The following is a 15,979-nucleotide window of genomic DNA, read 5'->3' on the forward strand; positions in this document are numbered from 1 at the left end:
ACCACATTGGCTTCGAGTTGAGACACTCTACAACGCTCAGATTTATGAGAGCCGGCAGCGAGAGTCTTTGTGAATCTTTTGTAATCACAAACAGGCTTTTCTGCCTTTGACACTTGAGTATAACCAGCAAAGCTAATGAGTTTGGCCAAAGTAAGTTCCAGCTGATAATGCATACATATCTTTTGATCCCGAGAGTAACTATTTAATTATCTCAACGTCAAAATCTATATCAAAGTCTAGCCTGCACCAGGATAAAGATCAAGATCGTCAAAGCCCTACAAAACACCGCACGTTACCGGTTCAGCAGCCGCATCTCCATCACTTGACTTGATCTTCCGCCAGCATCAAACTTGAACGGTCAATTACACGCAGCCGACGCATTTCAAGAAGCCTTTGAACAGACATTCATGAAGGCTCCACCGTCTGATCCCTAGAGCTTAGAGCTGGACTGTCAACGCTTCTGTTTCTGCTTCTGCTTTCATCGGTTGCTGCGGGCCTATTAAAACCTCGGTTCAAAGGGCTCTATAATCGAAACCTCATTGTACCGGCATTGCCGTATCTAAAGGAAAATTTGCAACCCCAAAGCGCAGCACACTGAAAACAAGAACACCTGAAATAAGAAGGAGAATGTTGATATTTCCAGCTATATGACATCAATATTTCGAGCCTTATCTCTCATAGTATAAGGTATAGACAATCATTGGTCTCAAAGTCAATCAAGTCGTCAATGTCTTTTAGCCCTGTAGAACACCATCCGCCGCTCTGTCAACGGAAACTATCGAGATCACAGGGGTACCAGTAAAATGGGATAATCCTCCGAGGGATAAACTGGTGTCTAATCTTGTGTCTAATCTTCAAGAAGAAGTTCCAGCAGAAGTGCTCGGGGAAGTGACTGCGGCGCCTGTCGAACTGTCCGTCACGTAGGCTGCCCGGCTGCCGGCAGGGCTGCCGGCGACGGAGCGACTTCAACTCGGAGTTCCGGCTATTGCAACAAAATCCCTTCGGTGACTATGCAATTTTCGTTCGATTTTATGGACCTTCCAAGGCTCATACTCCAATGAGATCGCCACTCTCTGGGTTAAACATGTAGCAACGTAATGGGCATTTCCACTCACTTGGATTACGAATGGGCGGTATGGAGAAGCGCAACGTGTGCGGCTACAGGTAGCAAGACTGAAACTAGACCCACCACAATGGTAGCTATTGTTACGGAGAGTTGTCGAGAATAACGTGGTAGCATGAATTCGTGTGGTAGCAGTAACAACCAAATGTCACTCGGTAGCAACGGGAAGCGCTCAATGAAACCGTTGGCGGTGTGATCCGCCAACAGCGAAAACTACCGCTTGGGTTCATCCGCCAATGCGGAAACTTCCCTGGTAGATCAAGATTATTACCAAGGGACTGTTTCCGGACCAAAATAGGCTTACAATGCACTATGCTTTTTGCATGCCCTCAACACATGGTTTGAAACATCTGGGCCATGCAAGGAAGCAGTATAAAATATGATTCTTTCCAAAGTTGCACTTGATCTTAAGCGAAGCCTTTTGACTTTCGGTAGTCACCTCGCGGACATTTCCAGGGTGCCGCTTGGCGAGACACGACTGCGCTGACATGATGATCACTAGTACAATTTAGGAAACAGTTAGAAGCGTTGAGTTCTGTCGATGATCGAGAAATCTTGCTAATGCATTTAAATATTAGGATTTAACGTGGCTTTCGGTGAGTTTATGGGACAGTTTGGGGTAAGGTAACTATGTACAAATAGGAGCAAGCCAGTCCCGGCTGGGTATATATCACAATCACCACCACCAGCCTTGCTGCTTCTTGATCCATTTGTGCACGACTGATGCAATGTCAAGATTGTTCTTCTCGACGTGGCCGAAATGGCCGTTTCCCTTGATACCAATGTCGCCCAGTTTAATCCACTCGGGGTTTCCTCCGGCTTGCTTCAGGTAATCGATGATGCAGTGGTCGTAGGTGATGTGCACACTCGCTTCGCCTGTCAGCGCCACATATGGGACGCTGGAAATCTTTGGCAGCTGCCTCGCAGGTTCTTTCTGGCGGTAGCAGTTCCGGAGAGCCAAGGTTTCCTGACCCACGGACTCAATCTTATCCGTGAACTCGCTCGCGTCCGTGACCGCCGGCTCGTAGTCGACGTGAGTGTTGGTAAGACCCCAAGGGTTTGCTGATCGGCCGCCGAGGCCTAAGCCGTAGGCCCAAAAAGGAATGGTAGAAGGCTCAAGGTTGATGCTGCCGGCAAGAAGTTGAGGGCAGTCATTGGAGATGACAAGGGCGAACTTGGAGCCCAGAGAATGTGAGATGAGGTACGACTTAGCGCCAATGAGAGACAGCAATTCACATCCGGCGGCACGGATAGCTAGTTCTTGCGAGTTATAGCTACTTGTGTAGGGAATGAAGCTCTGCTGGAACTGGTCAAAGGTGGGATCACCTCTCATACCGGTACCAGGCCATTGTGTGTGTAGTTGCGACTGAGGATACGTATTATACCCCTTCACAGCAGTGAAACCCATCTCGACAAACTCAGCAGACATGCCAACTGCCATATTAAAGTCCGCCGGGTTGTTAGCCGTGGACCGTCCGATGCTGTTCGCATCTATCAGATACAGCTGATAGCCCTGCTTTAAGAAATAAGATGCCCATCCAGGGCGGTTATCAGGAGTGTTGAGCCATGTTGCTGCAGAGATGCCGCCGCCGTGGAGGAAGACCAAGGGCGTCGACCGCAGCTTTAGAAACGGTGTCAGCTTCTCGACATAGATCTGCCCGATCGTGATGTTGCCTGTGGGGTCTGACGCGCTTTGGCCTCCGACATAAAAGATTTCTCGACTGTGCAGTGTTTCCGGCGGGCTGCACCTTGAGCTGATGGCGTTGATGCCCGTGCAATCGGCATCGGGAGTTGCCGTGACGCCGGCAGTGGCCAGAACGAGCGCAGAGAGTGCCGAGAGCCGGACCATGATTATTAGCTATATGGGCGCAGACAAGCGTCAGGAAGTCTAAAGAGTTGACACGCCGAAAAAGAAACCCCAGGTATCGCGCCAAATGTGCGCACAGAGTCGGGGAAAAAAACGCGCAGACGACGGGCAGAAAGAAACCACGATCTACAGCTCCAAAGGCTTTTACAAACGAGAACTACTGTTAATATACGCTAAACCGACGAACTTGATTGTTTCTGCAGCAGACCGGATCGGGCGAGACGCTCTTTAAATTACGGTCCCTCCACTTAGAACTTCTGTCTGGCCAACTTCAGGGTACGGGACGGCGCCGGGGAGTAGCCGGCCGGACATGTTGCCAAACCGATCACCGCCAAGGCGCAAACCCTTACCTAGCACACGGCAGCGTGACGTGCTGGGAAGAACCTCTTTTCAGAGTTTATACGTGCATGCTGGGTCTTGTCCGATCTTTGAAGCTAACCTGCTGAGGGACAGCTGCTGGCCCTGCGCCCCCCCGCTTGCAGAGCTTCAGGGCCTCGTCAACACTCACTTCCCAAGATTCGCAACCTTGCCGCTGGAGGCCATGACTCGCCATCGCCTCACTTCTTCCTCACTTGCCCACACCAAAGCCGCCCTTGTCCTTGTAGGTTAATTTCAAAAAGCATGACAGCTGAAGGTCATTGCAAGCTATTCCAGGACGCTCGACCATCGCCTCCTACCCCATGTGAATATCAATGATGCGAAATCCATCTCATTACAACCCTCCCATGATCCCGGGACCATACACCCGATGAGGAGTTGGTGATAGAACAGGCGGAATTTTTATTTTTTTTTACGACGTGAAACCAGACTAAACTGTGCGCCATGATACCAGAATTAGTCCAAGATTAAGCCCATCTGGAGAAAGGTGCATAAAGCGGACTGGCCTCCCGTTCCTCTCGAAGATCTTCTCCCTGAACCGGCTCTTTTCGACGAACATCACCCGCTGTCGCCATGTCAAACACGACGGCTTCCGCCAAAGTCGGGAAGCCGCCTAACAATACCAGGGATTTCAACATCATCAGGGGCATCTACCGCCAATATGGTGTTACCACGGTCGACCCCAGCCTAGGTTACATATTCGCCGCCAAAGAGCCCCCGAACGCGGTTCACGAATCGAAGCAGGCAGCCATCATCGCCGGCATGGTCATTGTAATGCTTGCCATCATCATTCCGACCGTAGCAAGGCTGGTTGTCAAATGGCGTGGGTCTCAAACGAAATTCGGGTGGGATGATTGGGTTATTGCCGCTGCTTCGGTACGTTGATCATCCATTTCCACCATGATGCGTGATGATGCATGGGGATTGATTGTTGTTTGTTTTCTCAGATCCTCGCCGTCGTATACCCTATCCTTCAAATCCTAGTTGTTGTAGATGCCGGAGGTGGACTTCACACCTGGGAAAACACTTACGACGACTACCAATTTTATTCGTATTACCTGACCATCTGTCGACTTCTCTACTATCCCACGGTCGGTATCATCAAGATTTCCATCACGTTGTTCATCCGCCGTCTTGTCGACACAGCATACAAGACCTGGAAAATCATCGCCGATATATTTTTTGCCAGCCTAATTGCTTACGTTCTACTTGCCGTCTTCTGGGGCATATTTATTTGCAGCCCTCCAAGGGTTGTATGGGACAGAGAATACGCGGGGAGCCTGCAAGAGCCAGCGACATGTGGAAACCAGCTGTTGCAAGCCAAGGTTCTTAGCATAATCCACGTCGTCCAGAGTATCCTACTTCTAGCGACGCCCATCATTATCTTGTGGAATGTTCGCATAGACTGGGGCAAGAAGACGAGGCTTTTCATCATCTGGGCGGCTGGAGGCCTCACAGTTTCCGGCGGCTTGCTACAGCAAACGCAAAAGTTTACATCTACTGACATATTTTGGGATTATACAGTTATCCTGAGGTGGACGGTGCTTGATATATCCATGGGTTTTGTCACTGCCTCCCTGCCAGTATTGGACGCAGCCATCATGGGCTCATGGCATACAGCCAAGTCTTCGCTCGGGTTCTCCAACCCGGACAGACACGGTAACAGCAGAAACACCACGAACGCAGAGCAAACAATTTCCTCCAAGTCACAAAAGCTCCACACCAGTTCATCCGAGAATATCATCGGAAAGGATAATGGAGTTGAGTTGGATACTATACAGCACAACAGGCACGAGGAGCCAAGGGAAAGTTCGGATGCGGATACCACAGGCCGTGATCGGAAGCATGGAGTGAATACTATGGTATGATGAGATAATGACTATTAAGTAAAGTATTATGGAAAACAATGAACAATGTCCCAAATGGAAAGCCAGTCAAGCATTTCCTACACCAAAAAAAGCCTGCGTTTCTTCATGATCACGTATGACAACTGTGGCACTTTTGACCGAAATGACACAAATTAAGCGCTTCCTTGCGGGGGTGTTGTTGGTTGATAGCATGTTTATCAACAACCCAGCCGGCTCCACATTGCCCGGACTGCGAACTCGCGGGTCGTCAGAGTATCTATCCCTGTTTTCCCGTGTCCGTGCATTGTATATCTGAACTCGTGATGTGGGTGCGGACATCCCTGACGGAGTGTCGAAGCGAAGACCCATTCCACGCCAACGCACTGACTCGAAAGCTCGGGAGTTGAGGCCCAACAACCTGGTGTAATGAATTTATTTCAATTTCTCCAATTTTGCGGTCTTTTGGTGGTTCTGGGTAGCGCGACATAGGTTTACACTTGGAGCATGGAGTGATGAAATAACTCAAATACGTTGATCTTGTGAGCCCTACCTTAGAACACGTGTTGGGTAGGGGTTGACGGAGTTGGTATTCGCCGCGGAGGTCCGAGTACTACACCAGCTCAGGGATTTCGGCGTTGCCATAGAGTGGAAACAGTAAAAAATGGGAATTTTGCGTTCTTTCTAAGCTCCAATGGCCGTCTCTGCATGGGGCTAAGGAACTGGATTACATAGTATCAGCGAATACGTTTGGGCTATACCAAGGCCACGGTGAGAGAGTGTCCCACTCATCTCAATCAAGGTATTTGCACCCTGATATACTATTTTCAGAATATTCAAAGCGGATTGCATTCTCCACATTGTTTTGAGCATTAACACATACGATATATTCGATGAGTGTCTGAACAAGTGCTTCCACAACTGGCCTGTTAGTTGCAGTTAATAAACTAGCATCTAAATTATTTGACGACTGTCAAACCTATAATCCTAATTTTCAGTGAAACCTCCCAGAAGGAGCACACACTATTTCAAAGTACATTCAATCAGCGTTTTGCATGTCGAATCTCACAAGTGAAGCACCATTATCACCTTTTTAAGTGTGGGAAAGGATGACATCCTAAACATGTAATAGCCCAACTACTACCTCACGGGCCTCCGCCTTGAATCGATCGTAAAAGTTTGAGTAATGTATTCTCTTTACATTTGATTGCATTCAACATTCGAATGATGCCACTTTGAGAAGACTAGGACAACTCTCGGTCTCTGACTCCAGAGGTTACCGAGTGAAACGGTCCAATCTTGTAAGGAGCTCACGATCGTCATCAAGAACGACAAGAAGACTCAATGATCAACAAGCATGGCATCATTTGGTCCAGAAACCAGGAAATGGGTAATGAAGACGATGAAATTTAAAACATGCTAAACTAGATTTCCCATAGTAGGTCAGGATCTCAGTCAAGCTATCGTGCGAAACGGGTGTCGGCTAACTGTCGAGGGGCATGGTCAGAAACGCAGTGTTCAAGCCATAATGCATCATAACGAAGCTTGTCGCTGGAACAAACTGAGGGATTTCTCTGTCACCTGTCCTTGCATTCCTTGGTACTTTTGAAGTGTCACGATTTTGCTGAGAAGGGGATAACTTTGCCTTCGGCACTAAAATTGTGGCAAAGTTATTGACGATCTTTCTTAACCGCCATTCCCCTCAAGGGAGCTCATGGGTTCAATTTCGTAAGGGTTAGAATTGGGGAAGTCTAGTTGGCTTAGACTATAGCAAAGCTGACAGCCGAGGTGGAAGGTTTAAGACCATGTACTAGACCGTTACCCATTTCCCGTAGTGGCTGGTAACTGGCTAGATCTCCTGGTTCTAGAATGGACGATACCCACATTGGAAGGATGTAAGACCAACTCCCTCGCATTCTTGACAAATGCCGAGCCTGATGAAGCAAGGGAGCTTCGATAGATTTTTCGAGAGGGTCTCGCCGGTGATCTAGGTTCTCGTGTCAGCAGGGCCTTACATAGCCTTACGCAATGGAACTGACGCAATTATCCCTTTTGGAGCCAGTCCAAAACGATCTACATCGTATGCTCTCAATTTGTATTGCTGTATTGTTCTCACGTCAAGAATATTCATAAATACTAAACACTCGTCAAGTCGATAGACCTTTTGTGTAACACTGTCCTTCAACAGAAATCATTTCACCCATACAAGTTATAACTAGCTTTCACAATAATACCACCTCTTGCAATGCGCTCTTCTCTCTTCGCCACTGTTCTCCTCACGGCCAGCCAGGCCTCTGCCTTAGTTCGTTCACCAAAGCCTGCAGGGCCCACCAACGGGCAATACATCGTTGATGGGCAGTTCTCATTTACCAATAGAGCCATCTTCAACTTTGCTGGTGCTACCAGTTTGCCTTCCGGCTTGTACAGAAGCACTTACTCCGTGGGCACGCACGTCTATCAGGCCGCCAATGCTGTTGTTTCCGGCGGTTACCTCAACCTGAAAGTCCCTGGCGGCCAGACCGCCCAGCCATACAGATCTGCCGAGGTTGTTACTGTTGTGAATAACATCAAGTACGCTTCTGTTCGTACTGTAGCCATATTTAGTGGGCCGGCCGGTGTTTGTAATGGTAAATGAAGTTTGCCGCTTTAGTCATTAGTCGTTGTGTTAACAGCTACTTAGGCATATTCTACTATAAGAACGACACACAAGAAACCGACATTGAGTGGCTTTCTGACGCCGCATCCCTTAGTAATGGAGGCACTCGCAAACTGTGGTTTACCAATCAGGACGCTGACCAAAACGGCATCAAAACCTACAACGCCGTCACACCTCCGTCGGACGCAACTACCGCTGAACATGAATATCGTCTGGACTGGACTCCAGGCCTAGTCCGGTGGTTCGTCGACGGCGTTCAAATTTGGAACACGACCTCTGACGTCCCAAATTCTGCCGGGCCATGGGTCTTTAACAACTGGTCCAACGGAGACAACGGCTGGAGTGCCGGCCCGCCTGCTACTGAGGCAAACTTTAAAATCAAAGATATCGAAATTTACTACAACACATGTTCTGGCAGTGGATGCTAGATGTGGCAAATGATGACGACAGGACTAATTTTTGAGTATTCCCAAAGTTTCCTTTACTGTATCATGTTAATGGCAGAGTGCTCTTGATGAAATTGCCGTTATACAACATGTTATACGGTCTGCAAAGAATTTTGACAAATGGAAGCTTCAACTTCAGATGAAGTTCCACTCAAGGTTGTTGGATACTGGTCAAAAGAGATGTATTTAAAAGTACTTGTTACTACGGCTTGTGCAAAGTCAACCTACTCTACGTCGCTCTTTCCGAACCAATAAAACGGCTACAGGTCTCTGATCTGAGCAACTAGCGCAACTTGACTCATGGCAATGAAGGTGGTAGTTGGCAGCCCCTTGATATTCCGTCTGATCTATGTAAAAGGTTACCTTACAAAAGGTTCATGAAAGCCAGATTTCTTCTATCCCATATGAAAATAGGAAATATCCTCGGCTATCAAAAGCACCAATGTGACCCCGCACCTGGTTGGTCTCCCAGACTTGAAAATGTCCTTCAAGTATGCCAGCAAGCACCACAAGAAAACTGTGAGCGACCCAACCGAATCTGACACTGATTCTTATTCAAGTAGAAGTCACTCGCTTTTCACTTTGTTGCGGTGCAGAAGACTAATGAAGGCGCATCGGTGACATTAAAATCAACTAGTGAGGATCCAACGCTTGCCATAAATGCCATTGTCGTGGTCGTGTATGAAGGTCTATTCGCATGGTCGCTTTAGGTCATTCTATTACATTCTTCCAGTCGTCCAAAAACCATGACGGTGCTACAACTCTTCTCAGTTCCTGACTCCATGCGGGGACGTCATCCCAACCATCTCTTCATCCCCGTGCGCATCAAGCCTGCCGTAGCCTCCACTGTATCCCATCGTACGTTCATTTTCGCCATAGCCAGGGTGCGTACCCTGACCATATGGGACTGATCCACCGACAGCGGCGGCCGCTGCATTCTTCTTCTTGTTCTTGGAGAACATCTTCTTGATCTTCTTTGCGGCTTTCTTAATGGCCTTCTTGATCCATTTGTTCGAGTCGACGCCGTATTCGTTGCTGTTTTTGCTGCCACCGTCTCCATTGCGGTTCTTGCGCCTGCGACGGCATAGACAGCAACAGACGGCGGTGCCGGCGACGAAAGCAATAACACAGACGATGATGATTGCCATTACACTGCCGGGCATGTGGAAGCCGCCGTCGTCATCACCATCGTTGTCTCCATTGCGGGCCAACAGTTGGCTTACGGGGTTATAGTAGATGGCAGGCATGGTTCGGTAGGATTGCCGATCTCGGTTTTATGTTGGGCTTCGTGTAAAGTATCAGGGCCGTCGTAGATGGACTGTTGACGTGGGCAGTTGATGATTTTGCTGATAGACCGAGTTTGACACTAGCGGCGGTGAAGTTTTGATGCACGATTTGTAAATGTGGTCAAGAAATTGGATTCAGCATGGAAGCTCATTCGGAAGGGCAACCCAATTTGTTATATACAAACCGATCAGAAATTATAGTCACCCAAAAAAGTTACTCTTTTACGCTTGGACATTGTGGCTAGGCGGACCCTTGATATCCTTCATTTAACGGCTTCTATTAATGACCTTGCACTGAGGCTTAACATGGTCGGTACTCCCGACAGTTGGTTGGGGGCAGTAAAGGCTGACTCGTGCGAGCAATTCAGACCCGTAGGGCTATGCGTATAGACGTCGGTCTTGCCGCAAGATGAATTCTGTAACCCCTGTCAGTCTTAAAGCTTGTCCCACATATCCGCGCAAATTTGCAAGAACTGATAACGATCTACTTGAGTGCATATATAGAATGGTCGGTAGCAAGGTCGGTCTCAGGTAATTGTAGATGTTGTGGAGATCCTCTGGGCGCATGGATGGGGATCGATGGAGGATTGGGGGTTAGATCTCTCTTATTTTGGACGAACCATGGAGGGTCAACCCCAGAGAAATCTCTAGTTGTTTTCTAGTTTGGATTCGGCTCACACTTCCGTTCATAAAGTAGCAATGGAGCTGGCACAGCTTCCATGCTTGATGCATGGCGTATTGAGGGAAAATGCTCGCTCAAAGTCTACAATACTACCTATGCCAAAAGTTAAAATATGACCGAAACATTAGCGATTCAACAGTCAGTGGCAGGATCTTTCAATAAACTAATGGCAAAAAACAAGCCTTTCACAACTTGAACAAAACGGCATGGATCCACCGCACCCAAGATTGAATTTGGGTGGTGCCATGCACAAAAGCGGATGTTTCTCGGCAGCTTTAAAGTCCCGTCACCCTCTTGAACCCTCGATTTCATTAATTTTCAAATAGAATACTAGATTATTGAGACTCTTCGGCCCTTTTGTCTGACGTTGAGGTTCTCGTGGTCCATACAGTTCGGCGAACTGCCAGCCATTGGGCAGGTCACATGCATGCCAGGCTATCCCTCCTACTAATGAACTCCGCCAAACTCCGCCCTTGGCTCGCTTTGGACACCATTATACAGCAGCAGCGTATTTGTGAACCACTTCTTAGAGAAGAACGCAATGCAGTAGACACATAACTGTTGGACGTTAGAGGGTGGTGCGGCCACAAAACGGCCCTATTCACCCCGCGCTGGTTTCCGATTGGAGATATGACAGCCGGCACTAACAAAACTTACTACCCCGCCGTCACCTGCATACCATTTGGAGATGCCCCCGGACTTCCAATCCAAGTTTAGATCCGGGGAAACATGTGCGGGTAGGGCCGTCTCGGCTGGAGGTACTTCGGAGGTGTGTGACGACGGTAGGTGGGAGCATCTCAGCTCGACCAAGAAAGGTGGCATCATGGAGTTACGATAATTGATGCTGTTGCGATGTAATACAAACGTAGATTCGAGTCCAAGTATAAAGAGTAGACTATCTTTGCTAGAACATGGCGTATTAGTTGCTATAGATTAATCGTCAGGTTACTCCATCTCATCCCCTTCGATCAATTGCAAAAAGTGCAAATACCGCTTCTTATATACTGTCTTAACCACAATGAAGCAAACAACAGTGTTGGCTATTGCCGGCCTGCTTGAGTCCGCTTATGGCCACGGCTACCTTACCATTCCATTTAGTCGTACCCGACTTGGTGCCCAAGTATGAAAACTTGACCTATCTATCGACTCAGTTGCAGCAGAACTAACTTCTAAAGGCTGGAATAGACACTTGTCCGGAGTGCAATATTCGCGAGCCCGTGTCAGCCTGGCCGGACGTCACAGCAGCGACTGTCGGACGGAGTGGTCCCTGCGGCTACAACGCCCGCGTTAGTGTCGACTACAACCAACCCTCCTCGAACTGGGGTAACTCGCCCGTTGCAACTTATACTCGAGGCCAGGTCGTTGACGTGCAATGGTGTGTGGACAACAACGGTGATCACGGCGGAATGTTCAGTTACCGAATCTGCCAGGATCAAGCCCTCGTCAACAAGTTCATAACACCAGGATACCTACCTACAGATGCCGAAAAGCAGGCCGCCGAGGACTGCTTCCAACGAGGCACCCTCTCGTGCACTGATGTCTCTGGACAGAATTGCAACTATAGCCCCGACTGCACTTCCAGCGAGCCATGCTGGCGCAATGACTGGTTTACCTGCAACGCGTTCCAAGCAAGTAGCCGTCGTGCGTGTCAGGGAGTTGATAACGCTCCTTTGGGATCGTGTTATACGTCTATCGCGGGCGGCTACACTGTGACGAAGAAGATCAAAATCCCTGACTACGTCTCCAATCATACACTGCTCTCGTTCAGGTGGAACTCCTTTCAGACAGGGCAAGTTTACCTTACCTGCGCCGACATTGCCATCTCAGGTGGCGGAAGTAATCCCGTAACGTCAACACGAACGAGCACCGCTTCCCCAACCGCGACCAGCGGCGCCTGTACAGCAGCCAGTAGCGTGGCTGTTACCTTCAACGAGATCGTTAAGACGGTGCCGGGGCAGACAATCAAGATTGCGGGGTCCATTCCGGCCCTCGGAAACTGGAACGCGGCTTCGGCGCCGGCACTCTCGGCGGCGCAGTACACGAGCTCCAACAATCTATGGACGTATACAGTGACACTGCCAGTCGGAACGACTTTTGAATACAAGTTCATCAATGTGGCCTCAAACGGTGCAGCGACTTGGGAGAGTGATCCCAACAGGTCATACACGGTACCGAGGGGATGTGCAACTGCTGTTACTGTCAGTAGTAACTGGAAGTGATCTAAGATTGGAAGGCGAGCAGATGTACTTGAGAGTTTCTTGTTTTCTTTTTCTCTTTGCCCGTATGGATATTGAACATTAGTAAGGTATTGAATAATCGTCTCTCCACAGCGCGTTCTTGGCTCGCGAGAGAGTATGTGCAACAGGCAGAGAACAGTTCTGAACAAGGTGAAGGAGGCAGCCTGGACAAGTGATTTAATATTGCGTCTCATTGGAAAGATTCGACATACTCAAAGTGTTGCGCTACATGAGAACAAGACAGTCATGCGGCTTACGGCAAACAAACATCGTACCATCACCCAGTAAAAGCGAAGCACTTCCCAAACATCAGAGGGTTCCCCCTGGCATAACCGCCCTAGCGACTTCGCCTGCACCCTACTGCAGCCCGTGCTACTCAGCCTTGACAGGGGCCTAACCGGCGGCTGATAGTTCCCGTCTCGATTTTAGTTCGGGCCTAGCTACGTGGACAATGGGGGATTTGTGGGGGCTCAGGCTACTAGTAGCTGGGGTGCCTACAGCGGGTAGTAGAAACGGTCTTTTGCCATGGCGATCCCCAGATTGATAGTCCTTCAAGAGACCTTATTGGACTGAGAAATTTTATTCTCGCGTGAATTATCAACTGGTCTCGACACTCAGTAATGCACACAGACATTTGAGGCCAATTTTGATAGCTGTTTGCCACAGACCGGCAATGAGCAATACGGTGACAGCTGGCGGCCTAAGCTTAGCCCAGTAACTTTGGGCTCCAGCAGCCCTTCTGCCTTGCGCCATCCCGCCACTGTACTCGGTCTAGTGCTTATGCTGGGGTTTGCTATTGGTTTATCTCTCGCATAGACCCTTGCGATGCGATCCGTTCGGTGCAGGCAGCAGCAGCCTCAGAGAATGAGATTCCCCTGATTGATCTACTAGGTAGAAAACAGAGTGAACAAGGGTGAGTCACTGCCACAGTAGATGCGTCTACCCTTGTTGAGGTAACCGCCGTTGCTGTCCTCAGTTTGGTAGCCTGATTTGGAGTTTTTCTATTTCTCTTGAAACGTTTACGGATCGTAGGATGATGATATGAGATAAATATCTTCCTTAGACCCCCCTTGGAAACTAGATCTTTTGGGAACACCAACTACGGCATCTTTCATTTCTTTTTCTGACTACACATCTTACACAATGGCGCCTGGCATTACATTAGCAGAGGCATTAGGCCTCACCATTGAGGACGACACCAAGAGTGTCGCCGTTCAGGAAGACACCAAGACTATCGCCAAAGAGACCAATGGCACAACAGAAACAAAAGAGACCAACGGTCACACCACAAATGGCGAGCCCAAGTCGAATGGTGACGAGGCAGCAGCAGAGACCACTGAAGAGGAGCAGAAAGACGCGGAAGAGCCCAAGAAGCCTCTTGCCCCTGTCGGTTCCATCAGCTCGACAAAGAATATTTACCAAACTCCCAAGGACAGCGATGGCAACTGGACTTGGGTTGACGAGTACCCCGAGGATGTTCACGAGGCAGCAGAGAACGAGGAGACGGCACAGTACGCCGTACTTGTGCGCAACATGAAGTCTTCCGACAGCCGCAAGAAGCTCGAGGCTCATTCTATCGTCGTGCAATCCCCCTGGCTGAGAAAGGCTTTGGGTGATATCTTGGAAGATTACACAGGCGTGGCCTGCGAGCTCGAGCGCCTTGAGTTTGAAGCTCCATTCCATCCTTTTGTTCACCGCTGGACCGAATTCTGCAAATACATGAAGAAGACCGATCTTGACGAGAAGACTACGGAGCATCTCAAGATTCTGTACGACATTTTGAAATACGAGATTGGCGACGCCATCAAAGCGTTTGAGGATTACGTTCTCAAGGGAGTCATTACGTTTGACCATCTGTGGATGATCTTCCAGCCCGGTGCTATCGTGCTCTCCGCCTACAAGGGCCCATTGTCAGCTTTCGAGCTGGAGGAGACTGAGTACAAGGCTACGCAGTGCGGCAAGTTCCTCGAACTGAGCGCGGATTGCGTTGATTATGGTGGCAAGAACTTTGGTCGGTACGGCGAGAGCATCAAGATTGGCGAGTTCATCGGCACCAAGAAAATCACCAGCCTCAACGCATACCCATGGGCCTTCCACCCCGAAAAGGATGCCGTCCGCCAAGCACTCATCCGCCGTGGTGAGATCTTTGAGGAACTTGCCGGCCACCACTACAAGCAGTATAATGGTACTGCCATTACATGGGACCGCGAGAACAACGAAGTCCCTATCCAAGTAGACGGTCGGATCGTTGTGGATATCAGCTCGTTCAACAGCTACAGCCCTTACTACCCCCGATACCTCGACGACTGGTCTGCCAAAGATATTGAGGCGCTTTCGGCATGGAAGCGCTCGCATGGTGCTGGCAAGGATGGAAACCTCAAGTTAACCCCCTACCACCAGATGCTCGCCCGCTCGCGGACAAGAGGCTACTCCCTCAAGCTGAAGAAGTGGCTCGACTTTTTTGTCGAGAAGGTCGAAGAGATCACGTGGAACACCAATGCTTTCGACAAGCTCGTTCTCCCCGAAGACCAGAAGGAGCTCATCCTTGCCTTCTCCGAGTCGCAGCTCGACGGTTCGAGTTTCGACGATGTGATTTCCGGCAAGGGCAAGGGCATCATCTGTCTGCTCTCTGGCCCGCCCGGTGTGGGCAAGACGTTGACCGCCGAAGCCGTGGCCGAGAACTTGAAGGTGCCCCTCCACACTCTCAGCTCCGGTGACCTGGGCTCTCAGCCGTGGGAAGTCGAGAACGGGCTGTCCCGTATCCTCGAACTCGTAGCCCGGTGGAATGCGATCCTGCTCCTGGACGAGTGTGACGTCTTCCTGGAAGCGCGCTCAACGCACGACCTGGAGCGTAACAAGGTCGTTTCCATCTTCCTCAGGACACTCGAGTACTACGAGGGCATTCTCTTCATGACGACGAACCGCGTTGACAATATCGATCTTGCGTTCCAGTCACGTATTCACGTTTCGCTGGAATACCCCGACCTTACGGTCGAATCACGCCGGCAGATTTGGGGCAACTTCCTCAATGGGGCGACGCTCAAGAGCGAAGTCACGGATCAGGACCTGGATGATTTGGCCGAGCTGCAGCTTAATGGTCGTCAGATTAAGAATATCCTCAAGACGGCGCAGCTGCTTGCCGCAAGGAAGAAGAGCACATTGCAGCGCAGTTTCATTGACGTTGTGCTGAACATTGAGAAACGGCGCCCTGGTGGCCGCCAGTAAAGAGACCATATTTGTACCAGGCGTATTCGGGCACGGTGTTTTAGCATGGGATAAAGTTATGATGATTCCAAATGAGACGACTTTATGACTCACAAGTTGCAAGTTTTCACTGTGACCTTGACCAGTTCATCACAAGCGATGTTGCAAACATGGTTTCTTCCAAGATTCCTCATGAGAGCATGACTTTGAGGAAAAAGTAGGCAACAGTGATTATTTCTGCCATATGAGCAGTGAA

At 49.4% G+C, this 15,979-nt stretch overlaps 6 protein-coding genes across 6 annotated transcripts; 4 read left to right on the plus strand and 2 right to left on the minus strand.

The window, feature by feature from the left end:
• Positions 1–1,799: 1,799 nt before the first annotated feature.
• Positions 1,800–2,972, minus strand: CTRU02_204174 (uncharacterized protein; the record flags this gene model as incomplete). The annotated part of the gene is made up of 1 exon (XM_036728267.1): positions 1,800–2,972. One exon carries the CDS (start codon positions 2,970–2,972, stop codon positions 1,800–1,802), a length of 1,173 nt encoding a protein of 390 aa, XP_036579976.1.
• A 969-nt stretch (positions 2,973–3,941) lies between these two features.
• CTRU02_204175 (uncharacterized protein) lies at positions 3,942–5,236 on the plus strand (the record flags this gene model as incomplete). The annotated part of the gene is made up of 2 exons (XM_036728268.1): positions 3,942–4,244; positions 4,316–5,236. 2 exons carry the CDS (start codon positions 3,942–3,944, stop codon positions 5,234–5,236), a joined length of 1,224 nt encoding a protein of 407 aa, XP_036579977.1.
• A 2,221-nt stretch (positions 5,237–7,457) lies between these two features.
• On the plus strand, positions 7,458–8,296 carry CTRU02_204176 (glycoside hydrolase family 16 protein; the record flags this gene model as incomplete). Its single annotated transcript, XM_036728269.1, has 2 exons — positions 7,458–7,839; positions 7,893–8,296. 2 exons carry the CDS (start codon positions 7,458–7,460, stop codon positions 8,294–8,296), a joined length of 786 nt encoding a protein of 261 aa, XP_036579978.1.
• Positions 8,297–9,081: 785 nt separating this feature from the next.
• CTRU02_204177 (uncharacterized protein) lies at positions 9,082–9,561 on the minus strand (the record flags this gene model as incomplete). The annotated part of the gene is made up of 1 exon (XM_036728270.1): positions 9,082–9,561. The coding sequence occupies one exon, from the start codon at positions 9,559–9,561 to the stop codon at positions 9,082–9,084; it is 480 nt and encodes a 159-aa protein (XP_036579979.1).
• Positions 9,562–11,300: 1,739 nt separating this feature from the next.
• CTRU02_204178 (starch binding domain-containing protein) lies at positions 11,301–12,501 on the plus strand (the record flags this gene model as incomplete). Its single annotated transcript, XM_036728271.1, has 2 exons — positions 11,301–11,402; positions 11,458–12,501. 2 exons carry the CDS (start codon positions 11,301–11,303, stop codon positions 12,499–12,501), a joined length of 1,146 nt encoding a protein of 381 aa, XP_036579980.1.
• Positions 12,502–13,662: 1,161 nt separating this feature from the next.
• On the plus strand, positions 13,663–15,744 carry CTRU02_204179 (AAA ATPase family protein; the record flags this gene model as incomplete). Its single annotated transcript, XM_036728272.1, has 1 exon — positions 13,663–15,744. The coding sequence occupies one exon, from the start codon at positions 13,663–13,665 to the stop codon at positions 15,742–15,744; it is 2,082 nt and encodes a 693-aa protein (XP_036579981.1).
• Positions 15,745–15,979: the final 235 nt, after the last annotated feature.

This window comes from Colletotrichum truncatum (assembly GCF_014235925.2).
Source record: "Colletotrichum truncatum strain CMES1059 chromosome Unknown Contig_0002, whole genome shotgun sequence".
NCBI classification, from domain to species: domain Eukaryota; kingdom Fungi; phylum Ascomycota; class Sordariomycetes; order Glomerellales; family Glomerellaceae; genus Colletotrichum; species Colletotrichum truncatum.